The sequence below is a fragment of the Colletotrichum lupini genome, chromosome 10 (assembly GCF_023278565.1).
Source record: "Colletotrichum lupini chromosome 10, complete sequence".
NCBI lineage: Eukaryota > Fungi > Ascomycota > Sordariomycetes > Glomerellales > Glomerellaceae > Colletotrichum > Colletotrichum lupini.
The window spans coordinates 3015916-3035382 of record NC_064673.1 but is presented as its reverse complement, the minus strand read 5'-3'; the positions used below and the strand labels follow the sequence as shown (position 1 = coordinate 3035382).

The 19467-nt window shown below is 34.4% G+C and overlaps 4 protein-coding genes across 4 annotated transcripts; 3 read left to right on the top strand and 1 right to left on the bottom strand.

Annotated features, from left to right (window-relative positions):
* Positions 1-298: 298 nt before the first annotated feature.
* On the top strand, positions 299-3385 carry CLUP02_18049 (MFS transporter; the record flags this gene model as incomplete). The annotated part of the gene is made up of 13 exons (XM_049296953.1): positions 299-362; positions 443-673; positions 739-1167; positions 1220-1490; positions 1566-1682; positions 1749-2248; positions 2313-2320; positions 2386-2448; positions 2705-2864; positions 2924-2993; positions 3057-3132; positions 3192-3228; positions 3288-3385. The coding sequence occupies 13 exons, from the start codon at positions 299-301 to the stop codon at positions 3383-3385; spliced, it is 2124 nt and encodes a 707-aa protein (XP_049138177.1).
* Positions 3386-4156: 771 nt separating this feature from the next.
* CLUP02_18048 (uncharacterized protein) lies at positions 4157-6963 on the top strand (the record flags this gene model as incomplete). The annotated part of the gene is made up of 3 exons (XM_049296952.1): positions 4157-6000; positions 6156-6407; positions 6615-6963. 3 exons carry the CDS (start codon positions 4157-4159, stop codon positions 6961-6963), a joined length of 2445 nt encoding a protein of 814 aa, XP_049138176.1.
* Positions 6964-7709: 746 nt separating this feature from the next.
* On the bottom strand, positions 7710-8312 carry CLUP02_18047 (glyoxalase/Bleomycin resistance protein/Dioxygenase; the record flags this gene model as incomplete). Its single annotated transcript, XM_049296951.1, has 1 exon — positions 7710-8312. One exon carries the CDS (start codon positions 8310-8312, stop codon positions 7710-7712), a length of 603 nt encoding a protein of 200 aa, XP_049138175.1.
* A 563-nt stretch (positions 8313-8875) lies between these two features.
* CLUP02_18046 (uncharacterized protein) lies at positions 8876-17851 on the top strand (the record flags this gene model as incomplete). Its single annotated transcript, XM_049296950.1, has 3 exons — positions 8876-9087; positions 9157-9191; positions 17835-17851. 3 exons carry the CDS (start codon positions 8876-8878, stop codon positions 17849-17851), a joined length of 264 nt encoding a protein of 87 aa, XP_049138174.1.
* Between the last annotated feature and the right edge of the window lie 1616 nt (positions 17852-19467).

The window sequence follows — 19467 nt, the reverse complement described above, 5'->3', positions numbered from 1 at the left end:
GTGTTGTTATCAGGTATTGGGCCGATTCCATATTTACCCTACATGATATTACTTTGTTGCGATTCAATAGGACTCAATAGGGGCCTAGCGGGAATTAAGCGGGAAGAACCCGGTATCCCGTCGGGCCTGGGAGAGAAATTGAACATTTGAACCTCAGGCGACGCACAGAGGGAGGATACCCCAGATACTGCGACCAACGGGCTGTGCCGCTATTTGCATCATTCGGTCATCTGTCCACCTCACGTTCATAGGTCGAGACTGCCACAGTGCCAAGAGGGAACATCTTAGCCTGATTAGCATGGATCACACCGCCCGGCTATCCAACGAACCAGATTTTGTGCTCCAGACGGTCACCCCAACAAGTTCGTATTTATTGAGCAAGCAGATCTACTCCTCCTCGACTCAAGAACTTACAATCACTGTTTCTCAAAATCTCAGAAAGTCCCGTTGGTCTTGACGACGACTCTTTCAGAAACCCTTCTCGACAAGAAAATGACGACCGATCCTACGAAGTCGTCTCCGCCCGTTGAAGCAACTGCGAATCAACTCGAGAACCCACAGAACGAGGGAGAGCAGCAGACTACGGCCCACATGCAAGGATGGGCTCTTGCTTCTCTGACCATTGCCTTCATGGCTATTTGCTTCGTTCTGGCACTGGATAATACTATCTTGGGTCCGTAAACACTCTCCCAACCACGATAAATGACCGAAACCTTGCCTAACATAATGCACAACAAGCGACCGCGATACCTCAGATCACAAGCGACTTCCACAGCCTAAACGATATCGGCTGGTATGGATCCTCTTATCTGATAGCTCAAATGGCAATGTTACCGACCTGCGGCCGACTTTATGCGTTTTACAACATAAAATGGGTGTACTGCACGTCCCTTGTCGTCTTCGAACTCGCCTCGGTCATCTCAGCCGTCGCGCCAAATTCAATAACCCTCATAGTGGGAAGAGCCATTTCTGGCGTAGGCGCTGCCGGGCTGGTGAGTGGGACTACCACTATACTGTCTTACTGCGTCCCCTTGAAGAAGCAGGCAAAGTTGTCACCGGTTATCTTGGGTCTGTACAGCACCGGATCGGCGATAGGGCCGCTTGTTGGTGGCGCCATAACTGATAGCAAGACTCTTACATGGCGATTCATCTTTTGGCTCAACCTCCGTAAGTTGACCGCCCGCTATTTTCTCGATAGTCCTCAGCTGACGGACCTTAGCCTTTGGAGCTGTCGGACTAGCTCTGATATGGTTCAGCTTGAGGAACCCTCCACCTGCTGTCAAGGAAGGATTGCCGTGGCAGGATAAGTTACGCCAACTCGACATGCTCGGCGCTCTTATACTTCTTGGTGCAACATCATGTCTGAACCTGGCTTTACAGTGGGGAGGAATTGTTCATCCGTGGTCAGACCCGAAAGTCTTTGGCTGCCTCATCGGATTCGGCTTGCTGCTGCTTTGTTTCGTGGGTTTGCAAGCTCGGGGCAAAGAGACGTAAGTTACCAGTGTAAACCGGTCCAAGAGACCTTTGCTTTGCATCCGATTGCATACTGACGCTCACTACCTCAGCGCCACTGTTCCTCTCCGTATATTGCGGGGCCGAACCGTCGTGGCATCATGTGGGTTCATGATGCTCGTACAAGTGGCCATCGTGCTCAACTCATACTACTGGCCAATCTATTTCCAGTCCGTGAGAAATAATAGCGCCAGAGACTCAGGTATATTTTTATTGCCCATCATCGTGTCCAATAGTCTTGGCACAATCTGTGCTGGATGGATTTCGTCGCGGTTTGGACACTATGTTCCTTTAATGTGGATTGGTGCCCCAATTCAGGCTATCGGAGGCGGCCTCTACCAGCTTATAAATCCTCACAGTCCACGCGGTCAATGGATCGGAACCCAAATCGCATCCGGAGTCGGTTACGGCATGTGTAGCCAAATGCCAATCCTTGCTGTTCAGGTGGTCCTCAAGAAGGCAGATATGTCAACGGGCCTCGTGATCATTATGTTCTTCCAGATGCTGGGCGGGGCTTTGGCTCCTAGTATCGGGCAGAATCTATTCACAGATGCATTACTACCGCGTCTTACTCGGGTTGATGGAATCGATGCTGCGGCTGTGGTGGAAGTTGGTGCAGGGGAATTCAGGAAGATTGTTCCCCCGCAGGTCCTGGATGCTGTCGTTGAGGCGTTCAATTCTGCCTTGAAGAACGTTTTTTTGGGTTGCTCTTGCTACCCCAGCCCTAGCTTGGTTGGTGAGCTGGGGCATGGAGTGGCGACAGATACCTGACACCAAGCGTCCGACTACTGAAGCCTCAGCCGAAGAAGTTTCGGAGAAGTAATTTCACAAGAATCCATAGCTCTGCGTCTTGTACTGAGCATCTTGCCCTAGTTCAGTCTAGACTCGGGATATGTGTCTGAAAGCCCCGTTGGCAAGTTGGGTACCCTGAGGATGGTCCGACGCATATATGCATATAATAAAGAGTAATTTATAGAGAAGTACACATAAGCCGCCGACTTTTCATCTATGAAGGAAGAGTTCAGTCGTGATTGCGGCGAAGAAATGAGATAATAGATCATCAAAAGGTAAGTCAACTTCTATTTACATCCTCATCGGCTTATTTCATCTCTTGAATGTCTGCTACTCTTGTTAACCGGCTATCGTTGTTCATCGTGAAGTAGACATAGATGTCCACGACAGGACCAAACAGATCCATAACGATGAATCCCCACCATTGACGGCCGCAGTAGGGGTACTTTTTGAGGATGGATTTGTAAGACGAAACCCATCCGCCCCAGCCACCTATCACCCAAGCCAAGAATGCAAATCTATCGTGAATAGCCAGTCAGAAGGGTACTGCGTCATGGGAGGTGTTCGAAGATGGTTAATAAGCTCACGCAATCCAAGGTACTGTGCTCAGAGTCTGAAGCCAAAGATCCTGGTTACACGATGGAGGACCCGGATAATGTGTGGATGAATTACACGGTGAACGATGACTCGTAAGTATCACATTCTTCCATTTCTTATCCTCAAAAGCAGCTCATTTCTAACTTCATCTCAAGTGTGGAGGTTTGTTTTGTCAGTCCAAGGAAGGGTGCGGAAAGATTTCAGGCTGCCTTGGATCGCGCATCAGACATCGTCAAGAGCATCATCCAAGCAAGGTAGCGGGAGAACTTGAGCCTGATTTTTGGATATAGATCGTAATCATGATGTTCTTGTACAAAATGAACCATGGTACTCTTCGATCCCATCTTCCTTTAATGTATCTGACTTTCTCTGCCTTCGCGAGGCAGATGTAATAATGTGCAAGATGTTTGATACTGAGATGCTTAGCCCTAAGAGACAATGCTATTGGCGCCGCAACCCCACTGCCGCCGACAGAGTCATTTAGGAGTAAGGCAGATAGAATCATGCTTCTAAGTACTAAAATATTATTTCAAGTGTGTATGCGTTAAGGTTTTCAGGTCACAAGGTCCCCCCCCTCTCTGCTTCCATGTCCCATTTCCTATTCTCATACTGCAACATCAATAGGCCTGAAAAGCCGAAGTTGCAGAATACATGCCCTGTGACCGGCCTGGTTGACTCAGCATCAGACGACGTACTATCGAGAATAGCCTTCGTGTTGTCGGGTATTGACATCCAAGCAAGAAAACCACATCTGATGCCGAAAGTTTCGAGGGAAAATGTCCTGATGATAATGGGAACCCCAATGCAAGCGTTATTTCGACATAATCCCATTGTCCCCATTTTACCTACTTTAAATAAATACATGTGAGGTATTCTCAGTGACGGCCATGGAAACACACAACGATTTGGGTCTGCTGATACTTGTATACTTCTACATCGATCCACACTAGAAAACCTTGACGAGGGCCTTCCTCGAGGTTATATTGAATGGAATCACACAATATGCTGAGAATGCTTGGTTCGAGCTACTAATAAATTGTACCAAACATGTATCTTTCCGTTCCCGTTACCCCGCGTTTAAGTTGCAGGATGCAGCATTGGCGCCGTGTGGAGATTCTGCCGGCCTGGCGGTGCTCCACTTTGAACCGGTTACCAACAGATTCTTCATGTTGTTCTTCGTTTCTCAACCGCCCTCCCACATACCTAGCCATCTTCGCGTGGCTTATACTATTTATTTCCGCTTTATGTTTGAGCCATGGCTTGCAAGGCATGCCGCGCGAAGAAAAGCAAGTGCGACCGCGTCCGACCCGTCTGCCAAAACTGCAGACAACGAGCCAGTCACTGTTCATACGCCGGCGAGCGACGGGTACGTCGCTGGACGGAAGCCGACGCTGAGAACAGACGTCTTTCCACCTCTCAGAATGACCAAAGCCCGAGTGTCATCGACCTGGGCCAGCGTTTCTTGCCGAGACAGCCCGATGCCGGCGCCGCTGCGTGCCATGTTGAACAAGGGCTGTGCGTCCAGTCTACCACCGGCTCAACACACCGCATGCCGGATGGAATGGCGCAGAACGACGCCGCATCAGACTTTCTGGACTGGAGCGTCACCATCGCCGCTCCTGCCGCTCAGTCTGACTGGCAAGCCATGGATTCCAACTCCATGGCTAGCCTCTTTGCTCAGATGGCTCGCGACAGCGAGGTCATCCTCCAAACTCCAGCCGACTCCACCTCTACCCTAGGTGAAAGTCTACTTGATAAAATCCTCGACAGCGATGAGGACTTGGAGAGCCTTAAAGACACCAGCCCGGCCTTGTGGGGCCGAACCACCGACGGCGACGAATACACCGGCCCCTCCTCCGGCATCTCCACTGTTTCCGACCTCGGTCTGAAATGGATTCGAGAGAAAGTACCCGACTCAGATCTCCTTTGTGAAACAGTTCAGGACATACGAAACGCCATCCTTAGCCATATTCGCCAGCCGAAGTGCATCACGCAAGACTTGCCACTCGCGCTATCAACACCTCATCGGATTCTAGACATTTCTCGGCCGCAGCTGCTTGAGTATATCGATGCCTATTTCACGCAGGTTCAAGTTGTCTTCCCCATCCTAGACCGGAATACCTTTCACGCTCAGCTGGCTGAAATGGGAGATGGTTCTGATGCTGTTCAAAAGCCGTCTTGGTTGGCGCTGTTGAATGTCGTGGTAGCTTCCGGGCTCCGAGCCTCACTCTCCGATGAAACTTCTGAGGCATTTCGAACATCTGTTTCTGAAGCCTGGGGATACTTCCGGTCAGCTCTATCCTACGAGTCCCAGATCGTTCACGGCGCCACCGACCTACTAGCTGTGCAAGCAGTGGCTTTGATGGCCATCTTTGCACAAGGGCTGTCCAGTCCACAGAGGCTCGAATTTACTCTCTCCTCGGTCGCTTCACGGCTAGCCCAGAGTATCGGGCTTAACTGCGCCCCGCCTCCCGAATGGAGTCTCTCTGATGTTGAGAAGAAGGAGCGCAATCGTGTCTTCTGGGCAGTCTATTGTCTGGACAAGTCAATTGCCTTACGCTGTGGTAGACCTGCGGTCATTTGCGACGAAGAAATCAGCTGTATTTTCCCGCGAGGAATCGACTTGGCTCATACGGGTTCAGCAACCACCGTCACAGAGACAGGCCAGGGAGAGTTGGACGTCGACTTTTTCCGATACTTCACAAAGCTAGCGCGTATCGGTGGTGACATATCCCGGTCCTTGTATTCTGCGAGCGCTCTCTTCATGCCAATATCTCGGCTTGTGCCAGCATTAAATCGCTTGCTGCAGGACTTGGAGAGGTGGCTGGAATCTATTCCTATCGAGGTCCGGCCTGGTAGGTCACTTGGCAAAATCCTCGGGAGACAGGGGGTATCACGGGTACAAATCATTGTTCTACATTCATCCTACTACTACGCGTTGTGCTCCATTTTCAGACGCGGATCACCCATGTTCAATCAAGGAAAAACAGATGTGGAACATCTTATCGATAGAAAGTCTCATATATCGCACATAGAGGCTGCAAGGTCCATTGTCTTGCTCACGAAGCATCTGGATATCGAGAGCTTCACTCCAGCATGGTATGTCTCACGCTCTTCTATGTCGTTACCGGAATCTGGTTGTTGGACGATTCGCACCCTCACACGGCTTCGGTTGCTTTCGCACTTATGAGATTACTCGCTTCGCTACTCTCTTACAGATGATTCACTGGTTCTAATCTCTCACATTTTGGAAGGCTCGTCTTCTACTATCCATTCACAGTCTTGACTACAATCTTCGTTCATGTGGTGTCAAACCCACATGATAGCCGTAACCAGAGCGACATAGCCCTCATGGAAACAGTCGTTGGATTCTTTGGTCGCCTCGAGTATGTCACATCCGGCGAAGCTGCCTTTACAAAGACAACAGAATTTGTCCGACAGGCCCGGAGAGTTGTCGACAGTTATAAGAACTGTTGGATTACGAGGCAGAAAAGGGGCCCTATTAGGTAGTTAGGTAGGGGTGGTAGGTAGGCAGTCTGGGCCCGTGCAGACTAACCCTTTTACCTACCTATACCCACTAAGGGACCGCGGGCTCTGCCCACGATCTTCCCCTCCTACACACACGCAATAGACCTATACTGACCTATTGACCTAGTCGCGACCCAAAAGGTCTGACCTGCCTACGTATATACCAACAAGAACAAAAGCGATAGCCTGAATATCGAGAGCACAACAAGCCATGAGGATCTCATGAAATCTATGCAGATGTCTCTGCAGGATGATGCCTCTATGCAGGGTAGGCCAGCAGAGGTGACGGGTGTCTACGCACGCAATTCAATCACTGCTAGCCAAGACGCCAGTGCATCCAATATTACGGGCACTAGTTTGCTTCCGCAGGCCGAATCTTCGCGAATGGAGGCCGTTAGCGAAGAGGACCATCCTGTGTCTGGCGTACCGAACGTTCGAGAGATAGAAATTTCGCAAAATGGCCGTACGATATACTCCGACCTCGCTGGTTTTACGGTCCCCAACATGGAAGACTCAATCCAAGTCCAGTGGTAGTATACTTCTTAGAATCACCAACAGTTCCATGACCCAAATCCTTGTTCTGTTTGAGCAATTAGTCAATATCCTTTGATGTATAATCACAGATGGTAAAATTCGAAGGCATGACGCTTTTGTTTCTATAGGATGATGTGAGGAGAATTATTTTACTGGCCATGCGATTTTAGCCAAGCTTCCGAAGGTGTTTTGGGAGCTCTACCAAGCATGACTAAATTGAGACGTCGCTGATTGACTCCTCTAATTCACAAGCGAAATATCCCATATCAATGAAGTAGTTGATCGTGAGTTGGGTGAGCTTTTTTGATGGCTGCTAGCAAAAATAATGCCCCAAGTGAGGCCTCTTCCTAGCATTGATTACCTGGTTCATTGCACGCACCATCACAAAACGCTCCTGGGACTTTGGTTTACAGAGGCCATAGTTACCTCAATCAAGCCACTACGAAAACAATCTTGTCGTAGATTGAGTAAATGAAAACTTTATCGAATGAACCCACAATGCCACACTTCAATTTACTCGGGCTCGGAACCCGAGGCCGAACCCGGGGCTGAACCCGGATCAGGGGTTTGTAATGACATGGAGTTCTGAACCCGACAGTCCAATAGACTCACAGCCAAGGCCGAAGCCGAGCCCGGGATGTTGTGTTCTTGGTCTTGCAGTAACCCCAAGCTAAACTCCTTGTGACAATTGTGACTACTCCTCTATCACAAGTACGAACAGTTTCACCGGCTAAGTCAAGGTGATATTACATGCTTGAAAAGTCCGGCAATCTACGAGGGCCAATCTCGCGCCGCTTTTTCAACACTTTCTCGTCCCCTCCAGCGCGCAGGGCCCCAATCATCTCCTCGGCATCAAAGTCTACACCAATCGGGTTCTCGGTAAAGGCGTCGCTCATCATGAACGCAGTGGCCTCCTCGACCGTATTAAAGTTATCAACCTGCGTTTCCAGCATGTTGCAATCCGGGTCCTTGTAGTAGATGCTAGTCGTAGGGCCGTGATTGACACACCAGACGGGTTCGATGCCCCGGATCTTACGGTGGCGGTAGGCGAGCAGCAGAGCCTCTAGAGTATCAAAAGAGAAGGCGATGTGCTCAAGGCCGCAGCTCGCCGGGTTTTTGATCGCCGTTCCTGGAACCCCGATCAAAGCGATACGGTGGTGCTCGTTGTCGTAGGTGATGAATGATATCATCTCATTGCCGTAGGTGACGCTGCCCCCGAGGAACGTGGTGTAAAAGTCAACCATGCGGGGGAGGTTGCCGGTTCGTAGTACAACGTGGGCGAGGCCCGATGGACTCTTGACCTTGCCAACTGGAGCATCGTAGTCGAGAACCTTGCAAATTCCCGACATGCTTTCTTTCCAATTCTGACCAGTCTTCTTCTAAGTTCAGCTTTGGAGTACTTTGTAGGTTGATGGCGATCGTGCTTTTGGACGTGCAGCTATTGCGGTAGATAATTGTGTTGAGCAAAAGTTCATGTAAGTGAAAGATTGAAGCAGGAAAGTTGACGACATTTGTTTCCCCTCGTTTCTAAGGCACTTTGAGGAAATGTAGGCGATAGCACCAGCTGACCGACTACCTTGGTCGAGACTAACGTCTCAATCCTTTGATGGTCTCCTTCAGAACTCTAACCCGAGCCCGATCCCGAAGAGACGAAAAGGCGACGAAAAGCGAATGGGCAAACGCGTCTTCGCGTTTTCCTAAAACGCGACGTACCGTCGAGCCACAGGTGTGTGATCTGACGCTGACAGTATTTCTCTCTTATCTCCAGCTCGCCATGCTATATCCACGAATAAGAATTTACTTACTTCGAAGCTTGTTACACCACACCTTCTCTCTTCGAGATTTACTTGGCCACATTGTCATACTACTCTGGCATGGTATCAATCACTTTTCGGACAAATCCTGGCAAAAAATGAGCTACGTCACGAATGCCACCGACTGGTTGTCTGATTCTATCACTTCCCAGGCCAAAAGCCTCATCGCTACTTTCTATGAGCTCGCGGATTCCAAAGTTGAGGATGCAGGAGATCGACTAGCAACCGAGGTATTCTCGAATCAAGCAACCTTCATCAGTCCTAGCGGGACATTCAATGGAACTGCAGGTAAGATAGGTCTTCCCCCGCGGTGATCTAATTAATTGAAGGGCGTCTTTTTCTATGCTAATCAAAGCCCTATGCGTGCTATGCTCAACAGAAATATCAAAATGCAGAGAGAGTGCATGATCCTCAGTGACGTTGTCACGAGTTATGGCACGCAGCAATGGGCATACGGAGTGTAGTAAAAGTGGCTTAATTATTAAAATAGAAATAAATAAAAAGAAAAGGTCTATATATATAATATTTAAGATAAATACGTAATTTAGTACGTAACGGGTACTTTATAAAATATAATTATTATCCTTATTACGTAATATACTCCCTAATTACTATTACTAAGGAGCTATTATATTTAAAATAAAAACTTTAAATACCCTTATAAAAGCCTAATTTAGTTAAATATAAATAAAAGAAAAATAAGCGCAAGGGATATGCGCTTTTTAAACTACGTTTTTTATAAATATATCCCTTTATTTAAAATAAATAGAATTTTAACCCGGAATAGTGCGTATTTTATTATTTTTAGTATATAAATTACTAAGGGTAAGGGTACTTAACTACTTTATATATATTTAAATTCTTATAACGTCGCTTAGCTATTATTCTTTTTTTTTTAACTTCTTATAATTATTATAAATACTCCCGTTTACTACGTGCGCGCGCTTATATTATTAAATTATTTACTAATTTTATTTTAAATATAAACATTTAATATATTTAGAAATAATAATAAGTTTTGCGTAATTTTTATAATACTTTTTATATACGTATTATATAGTTTATTAAAAGTTTAAATAGGTAATAATATTAACGAGCCTTTTTAAATCGTTACCCCCCCCCACCCCCCCCCCTATAACCTCTTATTTATTTATTAAGGCCCGGTTATTAAGCTTTCCTTTTTTAATTAAAAGGATATTAAAATTATTAATTAAAATACTAAGGATTTTATTAAGTTCGAGGCTCTTTTTAGTAATTATAATAAAAATAATAATAAAGTAAATAATAGTAATAAGAGCTCTAACGAGCTTTTACTTATCCCCTCTTTAGAGCTTAAAAATAAAAATAAAACTAGTTTAAATAATAAGCTTTTTAAAAAGGGTATATTATATATTATTATTTTAAAAGTTTATATTTAATATTATTTTAAAATTTAAAGAATATAAGGCTAGTTCTTTTTAAAAAGCTAGTAAAAAGTAAAAGAGAACGCTAAAAAATAAAAGTACTTTTTATAATAAGTATAGTTCTTTTTATTATTCTAGGCCTATTTAACGTATACCTAGTCCTTAAAAAGCTTAAAAAAGAGGCTCTTAAGGAACGGGAGGTTTAGTACTTACCCTATTTTAAAGTAGCTTTTTAATATACCGACCCTAAGGATAGTAATTATTATTTTATAAGAAGTAATAGCTAGTATATGCGCTATTTTAATAGCCGTTTAGCTAAGGGGTATATTAATATATTAGTTACCTTATAGTTAATAACCTAGGCTCTTACCGAGGCTATTATAAATAGCGCTCCTTTTTTTATAAATACTTTATCCTTTTTTATTATTAAAAAGCGTATTTTTAACTATAGTTTTAATAAAATATTATTAAGCTCTATAATATTATTTATTAAATATATAATAATTAAAAAATATATAAGAACTATGTTAGGTTTTATATAAAGGATTTCCTTTTTACGCGCCCCTAGTCCTTTTTTATACTTATTATAATTATTTATAATTAACTTCTTATTATATTACCCGTTTTTATACCCTAAGTTATTAATTTAATAATTATTCTAGCTTTTATACCACCCGCTACCCCCGCTACTTTTAATTTTATAAATTTTAAAATATATAAAGTACGTTTCTTAGCGTATATACTAATCCTCCTCTTTAATAATACTATACTCTTAATAATTACGCACTTTATAAATTAAGAATTTTAATAGTAAGTATAAGCTTAGGTCTTATTTTTATATATATATAACTTATAAAATAAAGTTATTTTAGGAGTTTAGGCCTTTAGGCTATAAGAGGTTTTTATTTTATTTATTTTAAGCCTCTAAGTTATACTCTAAGTTCTATTTATTATCTATTTTTAAAGATTAAAATTTTTTAAATATAGTTTAAATTAATTACTTTTAATTATTTTAGTTATTTATAATAGCTTTTTATATATTATAAAGGTTAAGAAGTATATAGAAATATTCGAACTTAGTTTATAAAAAGTTTTTAATAAGTCCGTTTATTAATATATTTTTTATTAATATATAAATAACCTCGAAGCTACTTCTAATATACTATTATCTTAACTATATATTTTATATATTAATATAGCGAAGTTAAGTAACTATTTTTTCTCTTTCTCTTATAATAAGTCGTATTATTTATTAATTATCGTAGTTAATTAACTATACTTCTCTTAGGTTAAGGGTAATATTCTTAAAAAAGCGTTTTAAAACTATAGTCTTTTTTATAGTTTTTTTAAAATAAAGAAGCTTGGTTTTAGTAGTTAATATCGTAACTATTACTTAGCGTACTAATTTTTATTAAATTAGGCTATTAAAAAAGAATATTATATATTCTTAAGATAATTATTATATTACTTTATTATTTACGAAGCTAGTATTTTTAGTTAGAAGTAATAATTACGTATTTAGTATACTATTATAGTAGAGTATAAGATATCTTATTATATAGAGATATTAGATATAGTAGTTAATTATTTTAATATAGGTTGCGCTTAGGTTAGTTAGGAACTTCTTTTAAAAGCTCTTTATTTCTTTTTTTATTACTTACCCCTCGTTTAGTTCAAACTTTTCTTAAAAAAGAGGGGTAGTTAAATATAGTAAATTTATAAAGTCGAAGCGCTTAATAACTCGCTTAATATATATATTATAAATAAAATAAACTTTATAAATAGTATAGTTTTATAAAATCCGTACTCTAAAAAAGTAATTAATTAATCTATTCTTTTTAAAATTAATATATTCTTTTATATTATTAATAATCCCCTAAGCTACTTTTTAGTTATTTTAATAATATAGAATAATAAAATTATTAACGTAAAATATTAGTATTATTTTTTTTATTTAAGGTTTAGTAAATATAGATCTCTTTATACTTATATATTATATTTATATTATAAAATATAGAAGTAAAAGTTTAGAACTAAAGAATTAGCGAGTTTTAAAAGCTATATAGAGCGTATTAAAGTTTATTTATGTTATTAATAACTTTATATTCTTTTAAGAGTTTAATAATTACTAACTTCTCGTTCTTAAGAAGCGCGTTAAGGAATGCGTTAATGATATTATATTAGTTTATTTTAAGGTCGAATTAAGTAGCTATTACTATTATAAGCCTAAAGGCCTTTATAATAAGTATCGAAACGTATATATTTTATAAGGGGTTAAGTAATTATATATCCCCCCTTATATATATACGTACTTTTACCTCGCTAACCTCGTTATTAACGTTATATTTATAAGTATATACTTATTTTAATAAAAATAAGATCCTTTATTTAGAATTATAGTTAACCTCTTTTTATATACTAATATTCCTTAGCTTTTTTATTTCTATATTTATAATATCCCTAAGTAGTTTTTAGAATTATAATAAGAGATATTTAATATTACTAAACTTCTTTAGTAAGCTTTAAAAATTAACTTTAATAAGTCGTAGTTTCTAAACTCTTCTAAAGCGCTCTAAGTAGGTTTTATAAATTACTTTTTTTATTACTTAATAAAGTATTATATATTTTATATTACTTTTTTTTATAGCTTTTTATTAATTAAGTATAAAAGTAAAGAAGAAGTAGTCTTAGAGACGGTTATAGTAATTACTATTTCTTATATTTAAATATAAGAGCGTTATAAAAATATTATTATTAAAGTATTATAAAAGTTTACGAGCCCGGTTTAAATATTTAGGACCTAATAGAGCTTTATTTAATACTTAATAAGGCGGTTCTTATAAGCTCTATTCTTATATAATAATAAAAGTTTATTATAAAGGTTCTTTACTAACGTCGATTTTAGTATTAAGAATTACTTTTTTATCATTAGTACTTTATTTACTACGTATTTTAGTATTTTATTAAGAATTATTAAGAATTAAAAGCTTAAGAACTTTTATAGTATATATAAGCGTTCGTAAGAAGGATTATAAATTATATAGAGCTATTTATAACCTAGTTATTATATCCCTTTTTTTACCCCTATCCCTAAGCTTATATAAGGGGGTTATTTTAGGAGTTAGTAATAATAATAAAACTATATTAGCCTCTTTAACCTTATTAACTATACTTTAAAATATATTTATTAGTTACTTAGTATCCTAAATAGTTAAAAATTTAATAATAATACTATCTTCAATTATAAAGTTATTTTAAATATTAATATTTCCGAAGTTTAGATTTATTTTCCTAAGTACTCGAACTAACTTATTATTAGTATTAAAGAGTTTTTATATTTTTTAAATTATTAGATTTACTTACTTATTTATAAGAGCTTGCTTTTTATATATAGGATTATAAAAGACTTCTTTATTAAACTTAATATTTTTTATAATAAATATTTACTTAAGCATAAGTACTTAGACTTCATATAAGTTATACGTTTCTAGTATATATTTAACTAAGTATCCTATATACCCGTAGGGAAGTACTTTAAACTCTTTTTAACGTATATCCTTTTTATAATCCTTATAAAAAGGGTATACTTAGTAACTATATACGTAGAGGTTACTAAAATACGGAGTAATTAGTTTAGAGTCCTATACTTAGTAACCTATTTATTATTAATATTAATACTACTTTTACTAATTAATTTTTATTATAATAAGCGAATTTCTTTTATTAGCCTCCCGTAGGGTAATATTAAAGATAAAAATTACTATTAGTACTATTTTATTTTATAAATTTATAAGTAGGTTTATAAAAAGGCATATTTTATAAGCTTTAGTAATTACGAGTTAACTTATTTTTTTAACGTTATTTATAAGTTTTTTTATATATAGAAATAGAAGTTCTATTCTAATTCCTAGCTCGCTATATTATATTTTATATATATATTTAACGTTTATAATTAGGAGGGCAGTTTTATTATTATTTTTAAAAAAGTAAATTAGAATCCTTTTTTAATAATAAATCGCTACCTCGAGGCTTTATAATATAAAAAGTACTTCCTCTTTTATTTTAATTTTAAAAAAAAAAACCCTAAGCTACTTAATATATTCGTTAGAAGTTATAAGTATATATTATTATTTATTAAGAGATAGTTTAAAGTAAAAAAGATTTTAATATATACGGTACTATAGCCATAAGGCTTTTTTTAAGGGTAGTTTTCTTAAGATTACTATCTTAGCTTTAAATAATATATATAATTTATACTTAACTTATAATAGAGGTTTAATACGTATATTTTAAGTTTTATATAGTAATTAACGAAGAATATTAAGTCTAAAATAACTTATTTTAAAGTACTAAAAGAGCGCGTTATTAAAGCTCTTATAAATACGTTAATATAAATAATAAAGAAATTTATAGCTAATTAGTAATATAATATTAATTAAGCTTTATAAAATATACTTAAAGTTTATAAAACAAGGATAGGATTAGAAAAGCTTATATTCGAAAAAGACTAGATTATTTTTTTAAATAAGCTACTTTTTAATAGTGCTCTTATAAAGCGTTCCCTATTATAAAGTATAATTTAGACCGTAGTACTAGAGTACGCTTTTATTTAATAAAGTTTTTAAGATTATATTAATATAAAATTCCTTAATATAAGTAACGTTCTAGAGCTTAAGATTAGAAGTTCTCTTTCCCTTAAGTTTATTTAAAACGCTTTTTATAATAGAAGTACTATATATAGTAATGAATAATATAATAGTTCCTAATTTAATATAGTTTTTATTATTTAATAATACGTAACTCTTAGGTTTAAGTAGGCTCTTATTATTAATTAAATATATTACTTTATAGCTATTTATTACTATACTTTAGGAAAGGGGGTAAGTATTATTTATAAGGATATTAAAAATTATATTTATTCTTAAGTACTAACCTTTTATAAATATAATAATTACGTAGCCCTCGTTTTTATTTATTAATAAGCTCGCTATAGGTTAGTTAGAAAATCTTTTTAAAAACTTAAGTTTTTTAGGGGTTTTATTATTCCTTAGCTAACTAGCTTTTTTAAGCTTATTATAGAATAATTTTTATTTCTTTAATTTAATAATAGCGAGGACTTTTTTTATATAGCTCCTTAGTATTCGTATTAGTAACTTATTAATATTTTGGTTTATAAGTACTTATTCTAATTTTTAACATACTATAAAGTACTATAAGTATATATAATTATAAAAGTATATAATATTACTTTTATTATTTATATTATTAACTAAGTTAGAGCGTTTAGTAAAAGTAGAGTAAGCCCCTTTTTAACTTAAAGGTCGTTTAGTATATGCGTCCTAGGTTATTAAGCTAAATATATATATATAATCTTTCTAAAAATCCTTATATATATTTTAAAAGCTATTAATTTACTAAAGGTCTTATATATATATTAGCTTTATATAGGGTTAAGCTTAGATTTAATTATAATTAAGAAGTTAAGTACGGTGATCTTTTTACTAATTTTTAAAATATTATATATTTTAGCTCGGAAGTAAGTAGATTATTACTCCTTATACTAATATTAAAAGTTAATTCTAGTCCTCGCTTTATTAAAAGCTTATTAATATTCCTCTCGAACCGTATTCTTTATTATTAGTTCGGGGGGCGTAAATTCTTATTTTAAATATGTAATAATTTATTATATACTAAACTTAGCACCGTTTTTAGTAGCTTTTTAAAATACGTATTTATATAGTATAATATTAACTAATTTTATTAATTACTAAATAAGGACTTTAATATATATATTAATAACATTATGTTTATAAGCTATAAATTATTTATATTTAGTATTAAGCTCTTATTATTTTTAAATATCTTTAAGTATATAATATTATAACTAGCTAGTCGTAATAAGTATATTAGTAAAAGTTAAGGTTACGAGTACTAAGTAAATAATATTATAGTTATAAATAGCTTCCCTAAAGCTATATTTATAAATCGTAAAATAAGTAAGGCTTTAGTAATTAATTATAATCTTATTAAAAAGGGTTCTTAGTAAAAATAACTAAAAGCGATCGTAAGATTTAATATTAAGTTAATTATTAAAAAAGCTATAAGAAGTCTATCCTTTAGCCTAGCTTAAGTTTATACTATATATAAGTCTATTTATAAATATATCCTTTATTAATAATTACTCTTATTTATTAAGTAATTACTTAGTAAATATTAATAAGCGATTATTTAAAATAATCATAATAATTATTTTATTATATAATTATTATTTTTTATTTATATATAACTTATTTATAATTTTTTTATTCTATAAGAGTTACTTTATATTCCCGTATTTTTATATATATAATATATTATAGCTATTATAAGTTTATAAAGCGGGCCCTAGTTTTAGTTATATATATTAAGTCGTAATATTAGGTCTCTTTTTTAAAAGTTTTATCCTTATAAACTTATAAATAAGTCGTTATAGCCTAGGTTAGGGCTCGTTAAGTAATTTCTTTAAAGATATTAAGATATTTATTAGATTTTTAATATATTGTTAACTAAAGCTTATTTTTAAAATTAAAGAGCGAGGATTCGAAATTATAATACTTTATTTATTTTATTATTTATTAGGGCGAAAATATAAAATATTAGAGGATAAATTAAAGTATTATAAGTATTTGTTTTTGTTTTTTATTTTTACTTTTACTAGCTCCTCGGGCGATTCTCAATATCGATCATATAGTAATAATATATAGTATTAATAGATACTCCTACTATCTTAATAGACTATTTTTTTTTAGATTTTCTACTTTTTTAACTTTCCCTTTTATAAAGTTTATAACTACGGATTATTAATAGTAATATTAAGCGCCTAACGCTACTACTTTATAAGCTTACTACGTACTTAGTTAAGTTAGCTACCTTTTTAAGTAATAATAGCTTATAATAGTAGTATTAGAGATGCCCTCGTCGCCGTTATTAAATAATATCGACCTTACGATATCTACCTTAATACTTTTAACTTTACTTATATATATATATATTCGTTACCTCGTTTCTTTTATTAAAATTAAAGACGCTTCTTTTACCGTTTATTACTATTATACTATTACTATTACTATCTAACTATCTACCTTAAGTATACTTTATTAAAATACTAAGACGCTATTAATAACTTATCGACCCTTAGGGCTTTTTTAATAGCTAGAAATTATTTAATTTTACGAGTATTATACTAAACGACCCTAAGCTATAAAAAAACCGCCTTAATAAATACTATATTAGTAATATTAACTTATAAAAGACGGATAGATATATGATAATAAGCGTCGCCCTTATCGGCGCCTTTTTAATATAATAGAGTATAAATAAGCCTAGACTTAATAATATAATTAAGAGCTTAAAAAAAGCATAAGCGAGCGTATTAAATAGGAATATTAGGGAGAGGTTATTATTAAATAAGATAAAAGGAGAAAATAAGGGGTAGTATTCGGCTATTAAGAAGGCGATTAATATATTATAGTAGCGGGGTTATTAGTATCTTAAGTTTAGTTAGTATCGATAGTTAGTAATAGCTATAGCCGGCTATAGTTAGTTATAAAGTTTTATTAAAGTACGTAATAAAGACACTCGATATTAACCTTAATAGACTGGCTTGCTCGTGAAGGCGAAGATGGCCCCTAATAAGGCGGACCGGACCCTAAAGGGGTATTATAAGTATACTCGTCGTAATTATTCTTATAACGTAATTATTAATACTATATATAATCGTAAGTTTCTTTTTTTTTTTAGTATTTTTTATATTAATTATATTTAAAATAGATCGTTTTTTATTTAAAATTAATAGGCTAAAATATAGAAAAAGAATAAAAGAGCTTTTTTTTTAAAAATAAGTAGAGGTTTTATATCGTACGTAAACTAAAATAAATTAATTTTTATTAAAGTTAGATCGTTTTAAAAAAAAAGACAATTAGTATTTAAAAAAGAAAAAGTAATTCTTAATTTTCTTAATATTATTAATAAGGATAAGTTAGCCGCTACGCGAGAAGCGTAGTTTAATAATATTTTGAGAGTAATTAATTAGGATATTATAATAATTAAAAATTATAATTTTAATTTTAATTTTAATATTCTAAAAAAGATTCTTAAGAGTTTTAGAGGTTCGTAATAAGTTCTTATATACTTTTTTATATTTATAATTTTTCTATTTAATTGAAAATTCCTATATTTTATTCCTAATTTTATAATTCATAATTCGTTCGATTTCGTATTCTAATTAATTTAGTTTAATAATAATATAATCTTTTATATATAAACCTCTTAATATAAGTTTAAGTAATAAAATATAAAAAACGGGATAATATCGTATCGTATTTAGTAATCTTAATTCGTAATTAACTAATAAGACTTTTTTAATAATTTTAAAAAATCTAAGTTTTTTATAATCTAATTTATTACTTAGTTATTTTGTTTTAATATTATAATAAAAAAAAATAATTACTATCCCCTTTTTTTAAAAATAGTCCTCTAATCCTTAATTTATTTACGTTTTTCTCTATATATTATTATATAAACTCGAGGTTTAGTAAGGCTTATTTATAAATTTTTTTAAGTTTATTTATATTTATTATAGCTTTTATAGCTTATAATCCTTATTTTACTTTTTTATATACTATTAATTAAAATCTATAATTAAAATAAAACGGAGATTTTTTTATACTTTTATTAACTATATTATTATATACGAACTAAGTTATTAATAGAAGTATTACTTAATTATGCTAGTTATAGTTTATATAACAATAAAAGTATATCTCGAGGATTTAATTAATCTTTTTTATTTATTTATCGGTTTATAAATAAAATAATATTAATAGTTTATAGTTTATACTAAGTTACGAAATTAGGGATTTTTAAAACTTTAAAATAAATAGCTTATTTCTATTAAAAATAATATCTTTTAATAAACTATAGTTTAAAAATATAACTTTAATAAATACGTATACTAGGTTTTTTATAATACTTAATTCTTTATAAAGAATAAAATATACGAACTTAGTAAGTTAATTAACTATAACTAAAATACTATTATACTATATTTTAGTAAATAGTTCTCTAGACTTTGGTAGTTTAATAATAAAGTTTTATATAATTAATTACTATACTTTTATTAGTAATTATAATAGTTGTAGCTCGCTATAAAGTTTATATAAACTATTTTTATTTTTTTTTATAAGTTACGTAGTCCTTAATTATTTTTATAATTTTAGTGCGTATAGCGGATTTATTATAATACTAGC